Consider the following 18,728-nt stretch of genomic DNA (forward strand, 5'->3'; position numbering starts at 1 on the left):
CCCCCCCATACAGTGTTAAAAGTGAGCACAGGGCGTTGGCAGACTCCTGGCAGGAACGGATTGCCATTGAAATAAACACAGCTGGAAAACCGACCACCTATTGTTTTTCTTTCTGTTAGGAAATGAAAGAGCCATTTATCAAAGGCATAGAGCACTGGGCTCCCTGAGTTACTTCTGGGATTTATAGCTGCGGGGCTGGTTAATGATCAATGCCACCCCTGGGTGTCTGAATTGGCCTGCTAACCTTCTGCCTCCTTGAGTGGCTTCCCCTGCCCTGGAACAATGAACTCTGGAGTTTTGCTACCACACAGAGCAGGAGGCGGAGCCTGCTCTGTTCTTTGCCTCCCGCTGAACAGCTGAAGCGTGCTGGCTTTGGAGCTTAGCGAATGATGGCTTCTGCCGGGATTCCTTCTGCCTGCTCCCAGTTTGCAGCTTCGCAGGCCTCCTGGGAGCCCTTGAAGCTTCTGGAGATGGTCAAGTAAGTTCTGGAAACTGGTCGAGATGTGTGTGGCTTTCAGGTTACTCGGTTTACATCTTCAAGAGAAGAGGACACTTTTCTAAGTGGCATTCGGCTGCGGTGTCTCCTGAGGTTTAGTCTTGTGGCTGTCAGGAGTTGAATGGTTTGAAATTTGATTCTTGTGAAAACTTTGACCACTGTGAAAAATCTCTGACTTGTAGTGAGTGAGGTGTCAGAGGAGAGAGACTAGAGGCTGCAAACTCCGGGGCAGAGTGGTGTGCGTTGCTGGGTGTACTTGGGAAGTTGGGGGAGAACCAAGGGCAGGCTGTATTATTGGCTTGGTCCTCTACTCCTTTGCTTTCTATCCCCGAAGATCTCTCCCCACCCGCTTCTCTACCTCCATAGCTCACTTGCTTCCTCCCAGTCTTTCTGTCTTTAGGTAGAGGTTTTGATAATTTATTGCTTTTATGGTATCATAAAAACTGGTTGCTGCTTAAGAGTCGCTCCTGGTGTGTTAAGCTTTTTAAACAGTGATTTTCCTCTAAATTTAAACCAATTTTTCCTCACACCTGACATATAGGACCCAAGTTAGCAGTGAGGATGAGTAACTTCTTCTTTTTTTTTTTGAATAATTTTTTAAAAGATTTATTTATTTCATGTATATGAGTACACAATGTAGCTGTACAGATAGTTGTGAGCCTTCATCTGGTTGTTGGGAATTGACTTTTAGGACCTCTGCTCACTCCGGTTGGCCCCGCTTGTTCAGTCCTTGCTCTCTCTGGCCCAAAGATTTATTTATTATTATACATAAGTACACTGTAGCTGACTTCAGACACACCAGAATAGGGCGTCAGATCTCATTATGGATGGTTGTGAGCCACCATGTGGTTGCTGGGATTTGAACTCAGGACCTTTGGAAGACCAGTCAGTGCTCTTACCCACTGAGCCATCTCCCCAGCCCTGATGAGTAAGTACCTTCTGCCTAAGGTTTCCTCTAACGACCCCTGGGAGGGAGCCCTTACTCCAGGCAGGCTATATTTACTTGCATTTGGGAGCACTCTAAGGCGATATTTGTTGTGCTTTCCTGATTACCTCTTTGCTTGTGTTGCTAGTCATTTGTCCCGATTTGAAGTAGGGCATCTGGTTCCTCGCTGGAGTCACTCCTCTCCTTTTGCATCCTCTTGTGGCTGAGACTCCTGGGTGGAGCTCCTTAGAGTTAAGCCGTCCATGTATTTGCGATCTCAGTGTCAGACACAACACCCGGCAGTACAGTGAAAAGTCCCATACTTTGTCAGTCCACATTGTGTAGGGCTGATTAGTTTCATAAATATGTGCTAAGTGGCCTCCGAGATTCAGGAGGAGGGAGTAATGGTGTACACTGATTGATTCTTCTAGAACACTTGAAAGAAATGAAGAGATAGATGAAAAAAACTGTTCACTAAAAGGTGTTCCCCAAAGTCTTTCTCTTTGTTGATTACTGACTTTATACTGCTTGCCAAATTGATCTAGATACTGAATTTTTAAAAGAATAGATAGAAAAAGCTCAGTTATACTCTGTCTTAGGGCTCTAATGACACACCCTGTTTTAGTCATGGATTTCTTACTATTTTTTGAAATAAGACACATAGATTGTTTCTCTATATGATCATAATGGAAGGGTTCTTTGGCTGTCTCAATATTTTTCATATGTCCTGTCTGGTTTGATTCTTACATTTAGTTTAGAGAAGTAAATATTGATGTTATTCTGGATTTTACAATCGTGGAGACTGAGAGTTAAAAGCCAGTCCTTGGTTTAGAGCATTCTCTGCTCTTCTAGAGGACCTGTGTTCTATTCTGAACATCCATGAGGTGGCTCCCAAAAAACCATAATGCCAATTTCAGGGGGGAATACAATGCCTTCTGACCTCCTCAGACATGGCATGCATGTGGCACACAGACATACATGCAGGCAAAACACTCACACCCATACACTGATGTGCCTGCTTGGAGTACAGAAGGGAGAGGAGAGAAAAAGCAAGACCATAGGCATCATTTCCGTCTTTGCTTCGACTTCTGCCAAGCGCGAATAACCTGTGATCTACACCTAGGAAGAAACTCTCAAGTCCTTAACATGACTGATTTTCCCAGTCTGGTTCCTGAGCTGACACTTCCTAGTCTAGTCTTTTTGACTCATCAGCAAAGGTACCTGAGCCAAACGCTCCTGTAGTTTCAGCCCAGGGATGAGCAACAGCAGCTTGAGTTCCCATCTGGACCCTACAGAAGCGATAACCTCCAGGCACCATCCGGATCCGGCTGTTCTCCTAAATCTTTTTTAGAGCAGAGTCAATGTATCATTGCACCCTCCCTCTTAGTCCTTTTAGAGCAGAATAAATGTAGCATTGCATGCTCCCAGTAGTTAGTCAGACTCTCTTCAGTGTTTCAGCCTCTCAGGGCTAACTGTGGGAAGAGTACAAGACAGAACAGCCGGGGAGTGGGGTTTTTGTTTGTTTGGTTTTTTTGAGACAGGCTTTCTCTATGTAGCCGTGGCTGTCCTGGAACTCACTTTGTAGACCAGGCTGGCCTCGAACTCAGAGATCCAGCTGTCTCTGTCCAAGTGTTGGGATTAAAGGTATGTGCCACCATGACCCAGCTTCTAGAAGTGTTTCGTGTTCACTTCCACCATCACATCTAGCCACTTCTCTCTGATTTAGAAAACTGTAGGATATCGAGATCAGGGTGACAACATCCTCTTGCAGTTAAAATGAAAACAACCAACGAAAATGTCCCACCTTAGACTCAGTGTCCTCTGCCATTATGGTTGCGGTATAAAAGACCAGGCAGAGATGTTACTGTGACACTTGTCTCAGCGGGTAGGAAGGCTCCACCTCTTCAGCGAAAGAGCTGACATTTCTTCTCCAGCCCTGGGGATCATGTGGGCGAGTGTTTGCTGGCATACTCTCAGCAAGAATGAACATTTTCAGTATGCTGTGCTCACCTGGGTCGAGGGCAGTGCCATTTGTGGCCCCAGCTTACATTTGAGAAGCTGTGTGATGCCCTGGCCCCTGGCCCTGACTGGCTGCTGCTCCCTTAGCGAGTTGTATTCTGAGCCTTTGATGACGTTCTTCCTTTGCCTGGGAGTCTCTTTCCTAGCTCTTTTGTGCTAGGAAAGTCTAAAGGTAGACTTTAACTTTTTCCTTATGTCCTTCCCCGTAGGCAAGAAGCGAAACCCTGGCCTTAAGATTCCAAGAGAAGCATTTGAACAACCTCAGACCAGTTCCACGTAAGTTGGCCGGATGGTTTGGTTCCAAACGCTTGTATTTTACGTGCTTGCTGTGGGGGCTCATTTTTGGACAAGTGAGCGAGGTCTTCAGTTTGCACGTGGTTGTTAGAAAACAACAGCCCTTTGAGAGGAAAGTCCTTTGCTCGCTTTTCTGAGCTCTAAAACAGCCTTCTCGTCTACATTGATCCACAGCTTTGAAGTCAGTGTCTCACATTACTGGCTGTGTGAGAGCTATATACCACATGGGAGTTGAGGTCTTATATATACCCAGCAAGTTCCCCAGGTGTGGACTGCCTCAACACTTCCCTCTAGAAACCAATGAACGGACAAATAAATCCATGTGTTTATGTGGGGGACAATACTCTTAAAATTGAGTCGAAATGGTAGGGTGGTATTTGATGGTATTCATGGCATTTTGACACTTAATCCTGACTATAGATACAGAATAAACTAAAGGACTGCCTCTCGATTAGCTAAAGCATTTGCCCAAAGCCCTCAGTGAGCTCAGATCCTCTTGTATGTCTGTGAAGTTGGCTAGCTATCTCCCATGCAGCTGGAGGTCTTAAGAATCAATGTATTGTGTCTGAGGAGTAGGGAATCCAAGACCATAAACCACAACAGAAGTGCTGGAGTGGCAGAGCAAGTACAGGGAGCCGAACTCTGCCGTCTGGATGACCTCAATTCAAGAAGCCTCCTGGTAAAGGCAATTCAACCTTAGCCGTGACACATCTTATCAGAAAGAACACCCCCTGGTGTTAGGATGTACTCATGAACGCGACCAAGAGATTGCCCAGGATAGAGAGGCCCTTGCAGGGCAGTGCATCCACAGAGAGAGACATTCTAGGGGAGCTGAGAGACTGAATTCAGTTGGAATATTTATTTCATGAAGATGTGTAGAGGAAATTCTTCCTGGGTTTGTCTGAATGGGATTTTTCGTCTGCATAGTTTGTCATTCTTTCTCACTGTAAATGTAAAAAAAAAAATGTGATCCTATTTCTTTAACATTTCTCTCTGGCTTGTAGCGAGCTTGCAGTAAAATATGACCCGTCCTTTGTGCTATCTGTAAAGGACTTTATGGGATTGTACTTTGACATGATTATAGTGAGAGGGGGTTACAAAGGAATGTGCATGAAAATCCAGTGTGCTCTTGGCCGAGTCTGTAGACCCCTGCTTATTAACAACTTATACAATTCTACAGTGTTCATAACCAAGGAAGCCATGCCGGCGCAGGTGAGAGAACTTACCGCTAGCCATACAAGCGCGCGCGTGTGTGCATGTGCGTGTGCGTGTGCGTGTGCGTGTGCGTGTGCGTGTGTGTGTGTGTGTGTGTGTGTGTGTGTGTGTGTGTGCACACGTGCTTTCTGGAGTGATAGTACTATTTTATATTCTGACCAGTTATATCTGAAGGATATATAGAGTTTCTCTGCATCTCTGCCAGCATTCAGAGTTGCCATTGTTGATAAGTTTGCCATTGTTAATGAGTTTTTTAAAAGTCTGTATAGTAACAGATGACTACAGCTTTATCTTGAATATGAGTTCTGTGTAAATATTTTAGACGCTCCCTTTCCATCTACATACTTTTCTCTGGTGAGGTGTCTGTGCATATCTTTTTGCTACGACAAAGTGTATTTTACTTGTGCATCACTGAGGCCATACGCACGCGGGTGCCAAGCCTGTAGACTCTAGTCGGGAGCTGCCAAGCCTGTAGACTCTAGTCGGGAGCTGCCAAGCCTGTAGACTCTAGTCGGGAGCATAGATCACCCGCAGCTGGGCTTACAGGTGCTTGCGAACCCTGCACCCCTAAGAGCAATACACGTTCTTAACTTTTGAAGCCTCTCTCTATCTCTTGCCCATATCTTTTGCCTACAACTTATTAGAGGATTATTTTTATTTTTAATTTACTTTTTTTTTTTTACTAGCATTTCAAAGAAATAGGTTTCTCTGTGAAACTTTCATATACATATACAGATATATATGTATACATATACATATATACACATGCATGTGTATAATTATATGTTGTTTTTGTCACCACCTCCACTACCCTCTGTGATTGACCTTTCTCTTTTTATTACCGTGTGTGTGTGTGTGTGTGTGTGTGTGTGTGTGTGTGTGTGTGTGTACACACTTGCCTGTGGAGGTCAAAGGGAATCAATTCTCCTTTTCCACCATGTGGGTTCCAGATATTGAACTCAGGACCCCAGGTTTGACAAAGCAGAGATTGTTCTCCACTGAGCTTCCCTGCCTCCCTGTGATTGACTGTTGAGTTATTCATATATTCTAGGCACAAGGACTTTCCCAGTTATCTCATTTGAAAATACATCTTCCAGCGTGTAATTCATCTTTATCATTCTTTCATTAGGATTTTTTAAAAGGGCAGAAAAATTTGATTTTGATGGAATATTTTTCATTTTTTGATGTATTTATTTATTTTATGTATGAGTGCACTGTAGCTATCTTCAGATACACCAGAAGAGGGCATTGGATCCCATTACAGATAGTCATGATCTACCATGTGGTTGCTGGGAATTGAAGTCAGGACCTCTGGAAGAGCAGTAGATACTGTTAACCGCTGAGCCATCTCTCCAGCCCCGGAATATTATTTATTAGTTGTCATTCTTCCTACAGATTATGCCTCTGGTCTATAAGAACTCTTGTTACCTTAAGTCCTGAGGATTCTCAGTGATCCTGCTTAAAAATGTTACCTTTACCTTGAAGGCCAAGATCCATTTGGAGCTAAGGCTTTGTACACTGCCTACTGCATTGAGGGTTTTTTGGGTTGTTTTTGCTGACACATTTCTAGTTGTGAAGTGCTGTGAAGTGTCCCTTCCCTGGTGAATTGCCACTTTCCTTTGTCTAACAGTAATTAAGCTATTTCTGCATTTTATATTCTGTTCTCTTGACTTTTGGGTCTTTCTCTGGAGTATGACCCAGATGGTTTCTCCTATTTTGCTCTTTTTGAAAAATTTTATTTTTAATTTTTTTAGGCTTTTGTAATACACACACACACACACACACACAAACATGTATTTCAAACTTACATTGACCCTTGAAAGAGTCTTTTCTTTTCTTTCTTTCTTTTTTAAGGATTTATTTATTTATTATATGTAAGCACACTGTAGCTTTCTCAGACACACCAGAAGAGGGCGTCAGCTCTCGTTATGGATGGTTACAACCCACCATGTGGTTGCTGGGATTTGAACTCAGGACCTCCGGAAGAGCAGTCAGTCTCTTATCCGCTGAGCCATCTCTTAACCTCTGAGCTGAGTCTTGTATTTTCTTATTCGCTTTAGAATAACCTTGTCCTTGTTCACAAAGACACTGGCTGAGGTTTTCTTAGGAGTTAAGTTTAACCTAGAAGTCAACCGAGGCAGAGTTGATATCTTTTTTACACTGAACTAGTTGCAGGAGCATAATAAATTTCTCTAGATATTTAGATTTCCTTTCATCTGCTCCCAGTGTGTTGTAATTAAAGGTCTGCACCACGAGGCCCAGAAAGTTTGTTGATTTCTTTAACACAATTTGTTTGATTGCTTTTTTGCTTTCAATGTTGTTGTCTTCCACCCTTTAAAAATACGTATTTCTGAAGCTATAGTCTTCTCTTTTATTCTGAGATAGACTCTCACTTACAACCCTGGCTGGCCTGGAACTTGCTATGTAGAGTAGGTTGGCTTAAACTTATGGAGATCCAACTGCCTCTACCCCTCGAGTGCTAGGATTAAAGGTGTGCACTACCATGCCCAGCTCCTAAACCTACCTATATTCTGATATTGAAATGAGCATATAATTCAGTGTTCAGTTACTTGCCTAGCATGTGAAGCTTGACCTTAGATCATACACACACACACACACACACACACACACACACACACACACATATGTATATACACACATGTATATATATGTATGTGTACAATATATGTATTTATATGCATATATGTATATATACACATATGTATATATGTAGTAATATATACATATATTCTTATATCAACCACTCAGCTGCTTTATAATCCTTTTCTTTAAATCTTTTATTTTTTTAACCCTTTTCTAATGTTTGTCGATTTTCTGTATTTTATGGATTTTGAAAGCATTCCTAAGCATAAAGAAGAGGGCTGGAAGCCAAGGACAGAAGTGGTTTCTAGTCTGTTTCTTCTTAGAGTAGAGCATATTTCTAACATATGGTTTTGTTTCACTGTGTACACTCGAGATCATCGTTTTGGTCGACTTTAGCATTTTTGTTTGTAGAGTCTTTTATTAATACTGAGGCTAAAATTTACCTCCAAATGTAGAGCTTCTGCATTTTGCAACTCTCCAGGTAGATCTGATATTGAATAGAGACAAGTACCATTTATACCCCTCCCCTTCCTGCCGCCGCTGGGGTAGAGCTGAGAGCCTGGTGTGCTATTCCTTAGCTCACCCTGTGTGGATTCATCGCATGCTCCTTCTCGAATCACTGTCTTTGCCTCTGGTTTCTGAGTTGTCGCCTCCCTTGACTGGTAGTAACTAGTTCAAATTCAAGTCTATGCTAATAATTAGCAGTTCACTTAACCTGGGCAAGTCACTTGGTATGTGTGTCAGGGAGTTTTTCCTATTCACTTGAGAAGTGTAACAGTAGACTGTTCAAAGGTCGAGTACTGTGTGCAAGCAGAGTTTCATGTTTGAATTCCAAGCTTCTCCAATTGAACACCTTAGTTTAGGCAGGATTTCGTGTTATGGCAAGCTTAAGTTTCTTCTTAAAAAGATTAGGACCAAATGAGGAGATCACTGTTGAGATTAGAAACCCTCATCTGTGGCCCAGATCTTAGTCTGTCATAATAGCTGCCCAGTGAAAGGTCACTGCAAATTGTTTAGTTTTATGGCATAGCTTTTAGGCATACAAGCTGGCATATAAAGCGAGGGATACCAGAGGCTATATGTGAGATCAGACCTAACAGTTCTTGGTTAGTAAATGAGAATCCTTGACCTCTGTAGTGAGAATTCATCATGGGATGGCTCTGGGTTCTCATGTCATTATCTTATTGAAGAATCTTAAATCATTTTTTGTCTTTTGATGTTAATTCTTCCCGCTGAAGTGGAGACAGAGCACCTTGAGTATTACAGAAGGTCAAAAAGCTGTTTTCTATAAATGATCTAGTCATGTTTCTGACCCAGGTGGGTACTTAATAAAATAAACAAACAATGCATGTCATAGTAACCAGTGAGCTGATTATCTGCACGGCAGGCGGGTCTTTAATAAAATAAATGAATACTATATGTAACCGTTAACCAAGGAGCTGGTTCCTTATATACAGCTGTCCATAAATAAATAATTATCAAACTAGGCCATCACTGGTATTCACCCATGGTTTTAACCTCCTGTGGCTAACTGTGGCCACCTCAGGCAAACTACTATGTTTAACTCTGGACACAGGGAGGACAGTATCAGCAAATCCAGCCTGAGCTGTCAGGCTTGGTCCCATCCTTTGATGCTTTTGGCAGAGCTGATGAACCCAGAGGCCCGAGGCTTGGGTGGATTAGTCATTTTCATTGGAAGCCTCAGTATCAGGAACCCATCCCTTGATTCAGCCTGATTTACATGGGAATCATGGAATGGGTAAGATGCTTTATCTAGCTTTTTAACTTCTTTCTTCTCTTTCCTTCGGTCAAGGCTGAGGATTGGGTGACAGGAGTGTAGCCATCGATAAATAATATAAATATAAAATCACCAAACTTTTCTGGTGTGCATTTTTCTTCATTTAGAAAATGGCACCATGCCCTATGATGCTGCCATGAAGTGTAAGCAGAGATCAGAGTTAGGGGCAGCGAGCATTCGGGAAAGCTAGAGAAGTCTTCTTGGCTGCAGTGGGCCATGATGGCATCAACTGTATATTCTTTGTTGGTTATTCTTATAGAATATTGCGGAATCATTAAATATATGAAAGACTTTCATAGCTGACTGGACCATAGGAGGACGTTTTTTTAAGCCATGGTTTCAAATAGAAGATTTGATCTGGAAGAGGTTCTATCCAGTGATCTCACTGGTTGGCAAGAAAATGGAGGTAGTCCAAGTATTTAGTGACCTTTCTTTTTCCTTCCTCCATGGCTTTACCAAGGAAAGATGTCAAAGATTTTATTATTAATAAGTTATGTATTTCAGGTTACACTTGTCTTCCTTTTTAAGGGCGGTTACCACTAGTGGAAACAAATTGTAACAACTAAGGGAAAACAGCTTTGACTGTTTTAAGAATGAGAAGGTACGGGTAGAGAGATGGCCCAGAGGTAGGAGTGCTTGCTTTTCTCACAGGGGACCTGAATTTTGTTCCCAGCAGACATGTTGGGTGGCTCATAAACCACCTGTAATTCCAGTCCTGGGGGCTCTGACGCCATCTATTGGCCTCTACAGTCATGTGTGTATATCCCCACACAGAAGTACACACATATACACAGAACTTTAAAAAAAAATGCAAATAAATCTTTAAAATGAATGAGAAATTAGGGTGTAGAGACTTGATTCTTCTGGAAGGCTTTTCTGAAGACAGATTGCCTGCTCGGGAACAGTATACACGTGGGCCTCCTGACGCGTGTGTGATATTTCATTGTCTTCTCTTCTCTCCGAGTCTCATGCTTCAAGTTAGCTTAGGAAAACTTCCGGTGTTCTGCCAAGCTGAAATGAAGTTTGAAGTAAGGGACAGGTTGACAGGTGCATTTATGTTTCTATTCCCCCTTTACCTCGATTATTTTGTGCATTTGGTTTCAGCAGAATAGGTAAAACCATGACACACGAGGAGAAAATGAGCATTCAGCAAATGCCCCAATCGCCTTTCTGTTCCTGTGTGATAAATACTCTTGGGGGAGGAAAGGATTTATTTGGGATTCTACCTCCAGGTCATGGTCCGTCGCTGAAGGAAAGTCAGGAGAAGAACTGAACCAGGAACTTGCAAGCAGAAATTGTAGAGGAACTCTGCTCTCTAGCTTAGCTTCTGGCTCAGCCACAGCTCATGCTTAGCAGGCTTTCTTGTATAACCCAGGTCTACATGAGTAGGAATAGCACTGGCTCTGCTGGGCTGAGCCCTCCTAAGTTAATTCATAATCGAGACAGTTCTCTACAGGCATGCTCACAGGCCCATGTGATCTAAGCGACGATCCCCAGATCTACGCTCTCTGCTTAGATGACAGTCCACAGTCCCACCTATCTAGGGTGGCCCGTGATCCTTACGCTCTCCCTTTTATCTTCTCTTCTTCTTCCCTCCCCTCCATTTTCCTGTATTTCGGTCTGCAGACAGTTCTGGCATGAATGTGCATCCAAGGAGGGGGTGAAGTGCTAGGCCGTTCGTTCTTTGTAAGGGTAGCACCGACATTGCCTGTCTTCGTCTGCTACTTGTCCTGTTTGCTTGATTGTGTTAAGCACCTGCGCGTTGGCATCTCTTATTTTTGGTGCCTTTATTTTGAGAAGGTACCCTTCTCGGTTCCTGGTGAGGTACCCAGCCGGAGCCACACACTCTTCTCTTCAACTGCTTTCTACCAACCCAGAGCACAGATAATAAAAACCAATGCCCAGGAGGAGACCATGGAAACACAAAGTCAGCAAACCTCTGGCTCCTGAGACAATCCTGGAATAGAATGTTCCCTGTGTACAGAAGAAATGTCACTGGACTTGGGCCTGTAGATACAAAAGTATGCTGAGAAGTCAGGAGACCTGAGTTCTACTTGGCCTCCTTAGACCTTTTGGACATGCAATGAAGCAGGGAGGGGGTGACGTAGTCTTTTGCAGTTCTTGTTTTCTATGGATTTTGTAAGTTAAGACAACATTCCAGTTTAAAAAAAAAACACAATTCTGGAAACATGGTAAAAATAATTGAACGTGTTGGTACTCTTAAATGAAAGAAAGCCTTAAAAGTATATTACCATAGCATTATTCTCTATATAAGGGCTACTTAAGCATTTTCCACTCATGACCTGTTTTTGGTCAACGAATTTTAAAATATAACCTCACATATATAGATACTTAAGAGGAATGCATATTGGACATCTACTAATAGTAAATCCTAAATAACTTTATTTTAAGGTAATTCCTTGTCATATGTATAACTTAACCATTGATGAATATTAAAGAAAATTTGCATATTAATGAAACAGATGTGCTTGCTTGTTTACATATAAACCATTTTAATAGTGGCTGAATATTTGCTACGGCAGCATGTAGAGTGTCTTCAGTGTTCCTCTGAGTTGATCAGTGTTTTTTATCTCATAACTGTCAATACTTAGAGTGCCATTTGATATGACCAGGTATTGTAAAACAGCAAGACTTTAGTTAGGGCCATTTCAGACATGGTTTGAAATCCTGTCCTAATCCCAAGTCAGAATACACTGAACAATTGCTTTATGAAATGTAAGTCAGCATGTCAAACAGTAGTTTTCAAAATTAAAGATTCCAATATAATGCATACCACTCAGATACTTAAACACTAAGGGATGTTAGTAGGGCTTACTTAAACACTAAGAGATGCTAGTATGGCAATATTAAGGCCTTGTTTCCCACCACAGAACCATTATGAAGCAGAGAGATTTGTATGCCTAGTGAAATCACATCAACAATCATATACGGTAGTCTGTAATTGCATTTAGGGTCCTTCAGGCAGTGTTCATTGACGGGACATGGCATGTGACAGAACATGCTATGCAAAAGATGCATGTTGTATGCTCAGAAGCAAGGCTGCAGAGAGGCCACCCCATGTAGCACAGGTGAGTGCCACCAGAAACCAGTTCGCTCCACTATGGCTTTGATTTTGAATTGACTTTTGGTTGTTCAGAAAGCTTTTATACAGCGCATGGGGTCAGAAACCTTGATTTCAAAAAGCATTGTTCTATGTGACACTCATGGCTCTTCGTTTATTGAACATTTACTGTGGGATTTTACTTGGAGTATCTCAATTAATACTCATCTCTACACCACTAAGTATATGTGCTCCTAGCCCATGTTAAAGAAGAGTGAGATACTCTGAGAGATGGTGTGCGTGAAACCCAAATGCATTTTATTTCAAGCCCTGCCCTCTTTCCGTTGTCCTTAGAGCAAATCCATCAGCTGACCTATTTGGGAAGGACACAGTTGACCAAATATCTCACACTGCTTCTTTTATCCCTTATCTTTCTTAGGCCACCTCGGGATTTAGACTCCAAGGCTTGCATATCTATTGGAAACCAGGTGAGAAAAGTCATTGGCGCTTTGATCTCTTCCTATGCACGCTTCCCCACTGGACACTGAAAAGCCAGTTTCCTGTGGTGGAATGTCAGGAGACAGGGTTTAAAAAAGGATGTTGAATCCGAAGGAAACTGACTCCTGACACTTTTGCTATTTTGAATTGTGAATCGTAATCAAGCGATTGTGATCCCCAAGGAAGGTATGTGAGTGCAATAGATGCTTCTCTTGGGATGATGTTTCTCAAAGCCACACAGGTCTAGTTGCTCTTAGCCAGCCATAGATTCAAGGAGCTGCAGTGTAGCTAGATTCAGAGGCACAGTTTGAAAGCCAGGTTGGGTGGTGGTGTGCCATTACTGGGGACAAGCAGGTTGCCTTTCATGGGATCCTGAACATTTCCTGATAGTCGTGGCCTTGAGTGGCACCTTTGACATGTTAAAAGGACTTGTGGCTGCGCTACATCACGTCAAGGACACCAGAAGAAAGTGGATAGAGAGCGGCCTACTTGGTGTCCTGTTTAGATTCGCTTTCCTCTTGTGTGACCACCTTTCCTCCTTGCAGAATTTTGAGGTGAAGGCAGATGACCTGGAACCCATAGTGGAGCTGGGGCGAGGTGCGTACGGGGTGGTGGAGAAGATGCGCCACGTGCCCAGCGGGCAGATCATGGCGGTGAAGGTAGAGTTGACATTCCGCAAAATATTTTATTTCTTCAGTGTATGTGCTTGCCCATCCCGACTGTGAATTGGTCCTTTTTTACAGAGGCACAAGAACCTACAATAGAATTAAAAAAAGAAGTGTTCTTCTTTTGTGGATCTTGAACTTTGAGGGAGGTGCTCTGTTGGCCTGAGTCATATCAACTTTATATTCATTTTTGAAGTCTTCCTTGTCTCCCACTTTTAGTTCTTAAAGAATCTTTTTTTGAGGGGGGGAGGGAAGGAGGGAGGGAGGGAAGGAGAGAGGGAGGGAGAGAGAGAGAGAGCAAGAGAGAGAGAGAGAGAGAGAGAGAGAGAGAGAGAGAGAGAGAGAGAGAGAGAGAGTGTCAGAGTCTATGTCCATGGGTACAGGCACACTTTTGAGGGCAGAGGAGGGCATTAGATACCCTGGAGCTGGAATTATAGGCAATTATGAACCACTTGGGGTTCAGGAACTGAATTCTGGTTCTCTACAAGCACAGTATGTGCTCTTAACCCCTGAGCCATCTCTCTGGTCCCTACTACTGTGCAACTAATTCCACTTAAAATGATTTATAGTACTTTAAAAACCTCATCTAATACCAGTCCAAATAAAATTTCCTTGATGATATCAAAGTGTTATCATTTTGTTGTTGTGCTTATAAAATCAGATTCCAAACAGAAGGCTCTTTAATGGCATATCGTCTTGGTTTAAAAGAACCACCCCTTGAAAATCAAGAAGCAAAAACTGAGAAAGAAAATTGTCTATATTTGTAGGGAAAGGAGGGTAGAATGTATTTAGTGTTGATTCCATAGATCTTGAGCTATGGGCAGACGTTTGGAGTCAGCCTAAATGGCTTAAGTGGATTCTGAGTAGTCTAGAGGTTTCTTTAGAATATGGGAAGTTGTGTGTCCAAATGACAGCATTTTGTGTTAGAGATGCAATGTTCTATGCCTTTTATCCCAGAATGAATTCCTAAGTCATACCTAAGGGTCACTATAGCTACGGTACTTCAAGGGTCCCCCAGGGTGGGGATTTTCACCTTTTCTGTTATTTTAGCTTTCTTTTAAAGATTTATTTATCTAGATTTCATGTGAATGTATGTGTGTGTGTGCCTGACTACATGTACATGCATCGTGTGTGTAGTGTCTTAAGAGGCCAGAGGGCATCAAATCCCCTGGCACTGAAGTTACAGCTAGTTGTGAGCTGCCATGTGGGTGCTGGGAATTGAACCTGGGTCCTGTGGAAGAGCACCCAGTTTTCTTAACTGCTGAGCTGCCTTTCCAGCCTCGGATGTTCTCTTTTTTTTAAACTGTTGGGACCCAAGTAAGCAGAGAGTAATCAAGGGTATCACATTTTTGCCTTGAACAGACATAAACATTAAGCCAGGTTGCTTTTGCCGTTTTGAAATGCTTTCCCGAATTCTTGCCCATTCTCTGATATACACTCCGTGTTTTGCTTCTAAGCAGGGCCTGCTCAGGAAGTCAAATGGTCAGCCATCTCTGTTATCTTTTCATTTGTTCAAATAGCTCATGTTTCGAGATTCTGTGGATGGCCTTCTGTTAACGGCATGAAGTTTGATTCTGTTGCTCGGATGGGGCTTTGGTGGGTCCCTGCTTTTTCACGTGACTCTTCCTCAGGGTGGTAACCATACGTTGTTTGATGTGTGTTTCCATTCAGCGGATACGGGCCACAGTTAATAGCCAGGAGCAGAAACGGCTACTGATGGATCTGGATGTTTCCATGAGGACAGTGGACTGTCCATTTACTGTGACCTTCTATGGCGCACTCTTCCGGGAGGTGAGTGACCCTTCAGGCCGGTGTCCAACGAGCAACCATGTAAGAGTCTCTGATTGCACAGCCTCACTACTCTCTGCTGGGTGGGCCCCTCTTTGGAAATAATCGTATTTGCTTTTAAATGGTTTCAAATCTTGAGGAGAAACCATCCCTTTCTTCTAAAAGCTCAAACAAGAACTAGCCCTTTGGGAAACTTGTTGGTTATTTTTTTTCTTTTTCCTACTTCCCTCCTCATTGACAATCCTTGGACTTATTGGTCTCCAGGGCGATGTGTGGATCTGCATGGAGCTCATGGATACGTCACTAGATAAATTCTACAAACAAGTTATTGATAAAGGCCAAACAATTCCAGAGGATATCTTAGGAAAGATAGCAGTTTCTGTGAGTATCGTGAATTCCACCTACTCGGGGAGAACGGGAGAAGCCCGGACTTCGTGCCTTTGCCTAATAACTGCCTCTACCACATAGCTGTTGGTTACTGTGTCAGCAGGAGGCTAAGCAAATGCTTGTCTTACCCGCCTTTATGCAGTACATGCAGCCATTGGCCTGGTTTGATAAACCATGCCAAAACAAACACAAAACAAAAGCAAAACCTAAGGTAGAAAGGGTTTCTTTAGCTCACAACATGGTCTCCATGTTAGAGACCAGCATTCTAGAGAAGTCAAGGCATGAGGAACTCGAAGTAGCTAGTAAAATTACGTCCATAGTTAAGGGCATAGAGCACTGACTTAATACACACATTTTGCTTTCTCTATTCTTATGCAATCCAGAATCTACTACCTAGAGAGTGGTACGGCCCACAGTGGGCAGGGTTTTCCCACTTGAATGAACATATCAAGACAGTCTTCTACAGACAAGCCCACAGGCCAACCTGATCTCGACAATCTCTCTTTAGACTCTCCTTCAAAGTGATTCTGGATTGCCTCATATTGACAATTAAAACTGACCACAATGGCCTCCACACCTGTATTCATCATCTTTGACCTATCACTTCTATATCTGAGTACATATTGTAGTTCAAAGTGTTTTCTTTCTTTCTTTAAAAAGATTTATTATATATTATGTATATATATGTATATAGTGTGGCTGTCTTCAGACACACTAAAAGAGGGCATCAGATCTCATTACAGATGGTCGTGAGCCACCATGTGGTTGCTGGGAATTGAACTCAGGACTCCTGGAAAAGTAGTCAGTGAGTGTTCTTAACCGCTGAGCCATCTCTCTAGTTTTAATGTTTTCTTATGGAATTAGAAGACAAGGAAACCTTAATGGCTACCAAGGTTCAGGAAGGTGGAGGAAAACCATGGTTAAGCGAGCTGAAGGAGCTGCTTTAAGGTACAATCTTACAATTGTATCCATTCTAAGATACACTCCTCCTAGGTAGAGGTGACCAATTTAGGTAACTTCCTGTTGTTTTCTCCACTAGGGCCACCACTACTTGAGAAAAATCACTCATTCGGCCAACTTTAAGCAGGGAGAGTTAATAAAATTCAATACACTTAGCATTCAGCTTCTTTCCAGTGATGGGCTCAATAAATCGCCTCTGTTTCTCTTGCAGATTGTAAAAGCATTAGAACATTTACACAGTAAGCTCTCTGTGATCCATCGAGGTAAGCATGTGTAGAGTTGTCTAGGCAGTTGCTTTTGCCATGTTCATTTCTCCCCTCTCCTACTCCCCCGTGTCTCCTTTCCTCTCCCACTCTTCCCTGAGTGTATGGGGGTGGGGAAGACTTAGGCAGAAGAGCTAAAGGGTTTTCCTTTGGGATTGTAGAAAAAAAAAATGGAAGTAGTTGCGTTAATTTTCTATTACTGTAACAAATCACTCGACACAACCAACTGATGAAGAGGAGAGTTTATTTTGGATCAGTCTGAGGTTTACTAGTCTTTGCTGCTTTTTTTGGCCTGTGGTGAGGTGGCGCAAGATGGTGGGACTATGTTGGAGAGGAAGCTCATTCACCTTATGGCCAGGAAAGAAACAGAGATGACGCGACAGGCATCCCTTTCAAGGGCAGTCTCTAGTGACCTAAAACATCCATCCAAGTCCCACCTATTGAAGGTTTCAGCCTTACCCCATAGGGCTAAACTGAGGACTAAGCCTGTGTAGCATGCCCAGGTTTATAACATTTTACATTGCGGTGGCCCTGATGAATCTCTTAGAGAGGTTTCAATCAAAATGGGTTGCTGTAACAGCACTTGGTATATTGTTACGTTCCTTTCTGCCTTTTCATTCTTGGAGTGTCACACTAGGTGTTCAGTAGAGCACATTGTGTGTGTGTGCGTGTGTGTGCACATGTCTGTGTGTGTGTGTCTGTGTATGTTGAACCTCATATGAGTGTGGGTGCTTGCGTGCCATTGCTTCCTTGTAGAGGTCAAAGGGCAACCTCAGGTGTTGGTCTTTGCCTTTCACTTTATTTGGGATAGTGCCGTGTTGGTCATTGCTGAGTACATTGTGTTAGTTGACCTATGAGCTCTTGGGGAGTGTCTTATCTGTGTCTCCCTTCTCCATACAAAAATTCTGGGATTACGCAGGCACGCAGGCACGCACGCATTGCAGCGGGCCTTTTTCACGGGTGCTGAATATTTGAACCCAGATCACTATGCTTGGATGACAGATGGTTTTTCATCCATTGAGCCATCTCCCCAGCCCTCACTTTGGTTTGGTGCTAGTATTTTTTTTTTTTTTTTTTTTTAATTCTTACTCCACATATGGAAACAATGAAATCAGATAAGCAGAGGAGACAGGTTTTTCCATTTTGAGATTCACAGTCCTGAAAGACACATACAAAGTGTGAAGAACTAAAAGCCCAACTGGAGAGGAACACGCCGTGCGTGAGTCAGGGTCGGTGGTGACATTTGTGTTGGGCAGCTTGGCAAAGACAACCCTGTAAGGCAAGTAGAGAGTGTGGAGCCCTCTAGTGGCGAAGAGGTTACTCTCCCTTCATTTCCTTCAGATGTCAAGCCTTCTAACGTGCTCATTAACACACTGGGTCAAGTGAAGATGTGTGACTTTGGAATTAGTGGCTACCTGGTCGACTCTGTTGCTAAAACGATCGATGCCGGTTGCAAACCATACATGGCTGTAAGTACCAGCATGCGGCATGCATTCGTGCATGCGTGCGTGCACATGTCTGAGAAATGCACCTGCTTGCAAAACCAGGCAAGAAAATGAGAAAGAAATGGGTGCCTATCCCGGAGAATTGGAATGAACCTCAGATTTGAGAAAAATTCTCCATTGTGTGATTTTCTTAAAGGCTTTATGTCAGAAATCATCACGTGCTCCAAATATTGTTGCCATTCGCTGGGGTTGCTATAACAAAATACTGTTAACTGGACACCTTAAAGAACACAGTTTTTTTTTTTTGGTT

The 18,728-nt window shown here is 42.8% G+C and overlaps 1 protein-coding gene across 2 annotated transcripts in view; it reads left to right on the plus strand.

Annotated features, from left to right (window-relative positions):
• Map2k6 (mitogen-activated protein kinase kinase 6) overlaps positions 1 to 18,728 on the plus strand; it is a 121,254-nt gene that overhangs the window by 82,540 nt on the left and 19,986 nt on the right. Inside the window, exons 1-8 of one of the 2 annotated variants that reach the window (XM_031354878.1) lie at positions 68 to 478; positions 3,650 to 3,716; positions 12,852 to 12,900; positions 13,456 to 13,569; positions 15,247 to 15,366; positions 15,628 to 15,744; positions 16,922 to 16,973; positions 18,315 to 18,442. In XM_031354878.1, the coding sequence (XP_031210738.1) occupies positions 13,531 to 13,569; positions 15,247 to 15,366; positions 15,628 to 15,744; positions 16,922 to 16,973; positions 18,315 to 18,442 (456 nt within the window). In that variant the 5' untranslated portion in view covers positions 68 to 478; positions 3,650 to 3,716; positions 12,852 to 12,900; positions 13,456 to 13,530. Of the gene's footprint in view, positions 1 to 67; positions 479 to 3,649; positions 3,717 to 12,851; positions 12,901 to 13,455; positions 13,570 to 15,246; positions 15,367 to 15,627; positions 15,745 to 16,921; positions 16,974 to 18,314; positions 18,443 to 18,728 lie in introns of those variants that run through there. The other variant, XM_031354877.1, reaches the window with a different exon arrangement.

Source organism: Mastomys coucha, unplaced genomic scaffold, assembly GCF_008632895.1.
Source record: "Mastomys coucha isolate ucsf_1 unplaced genomic scaffold, UCSF_Mcou_1 pScaffold5, whole genome shotgun sequence".
Lineage (NCBI taxonomy): Eukaryota > Metazoa > Chordata > Mammalia > Rodentia > Muridae > Mastomys > Mastomys coucha.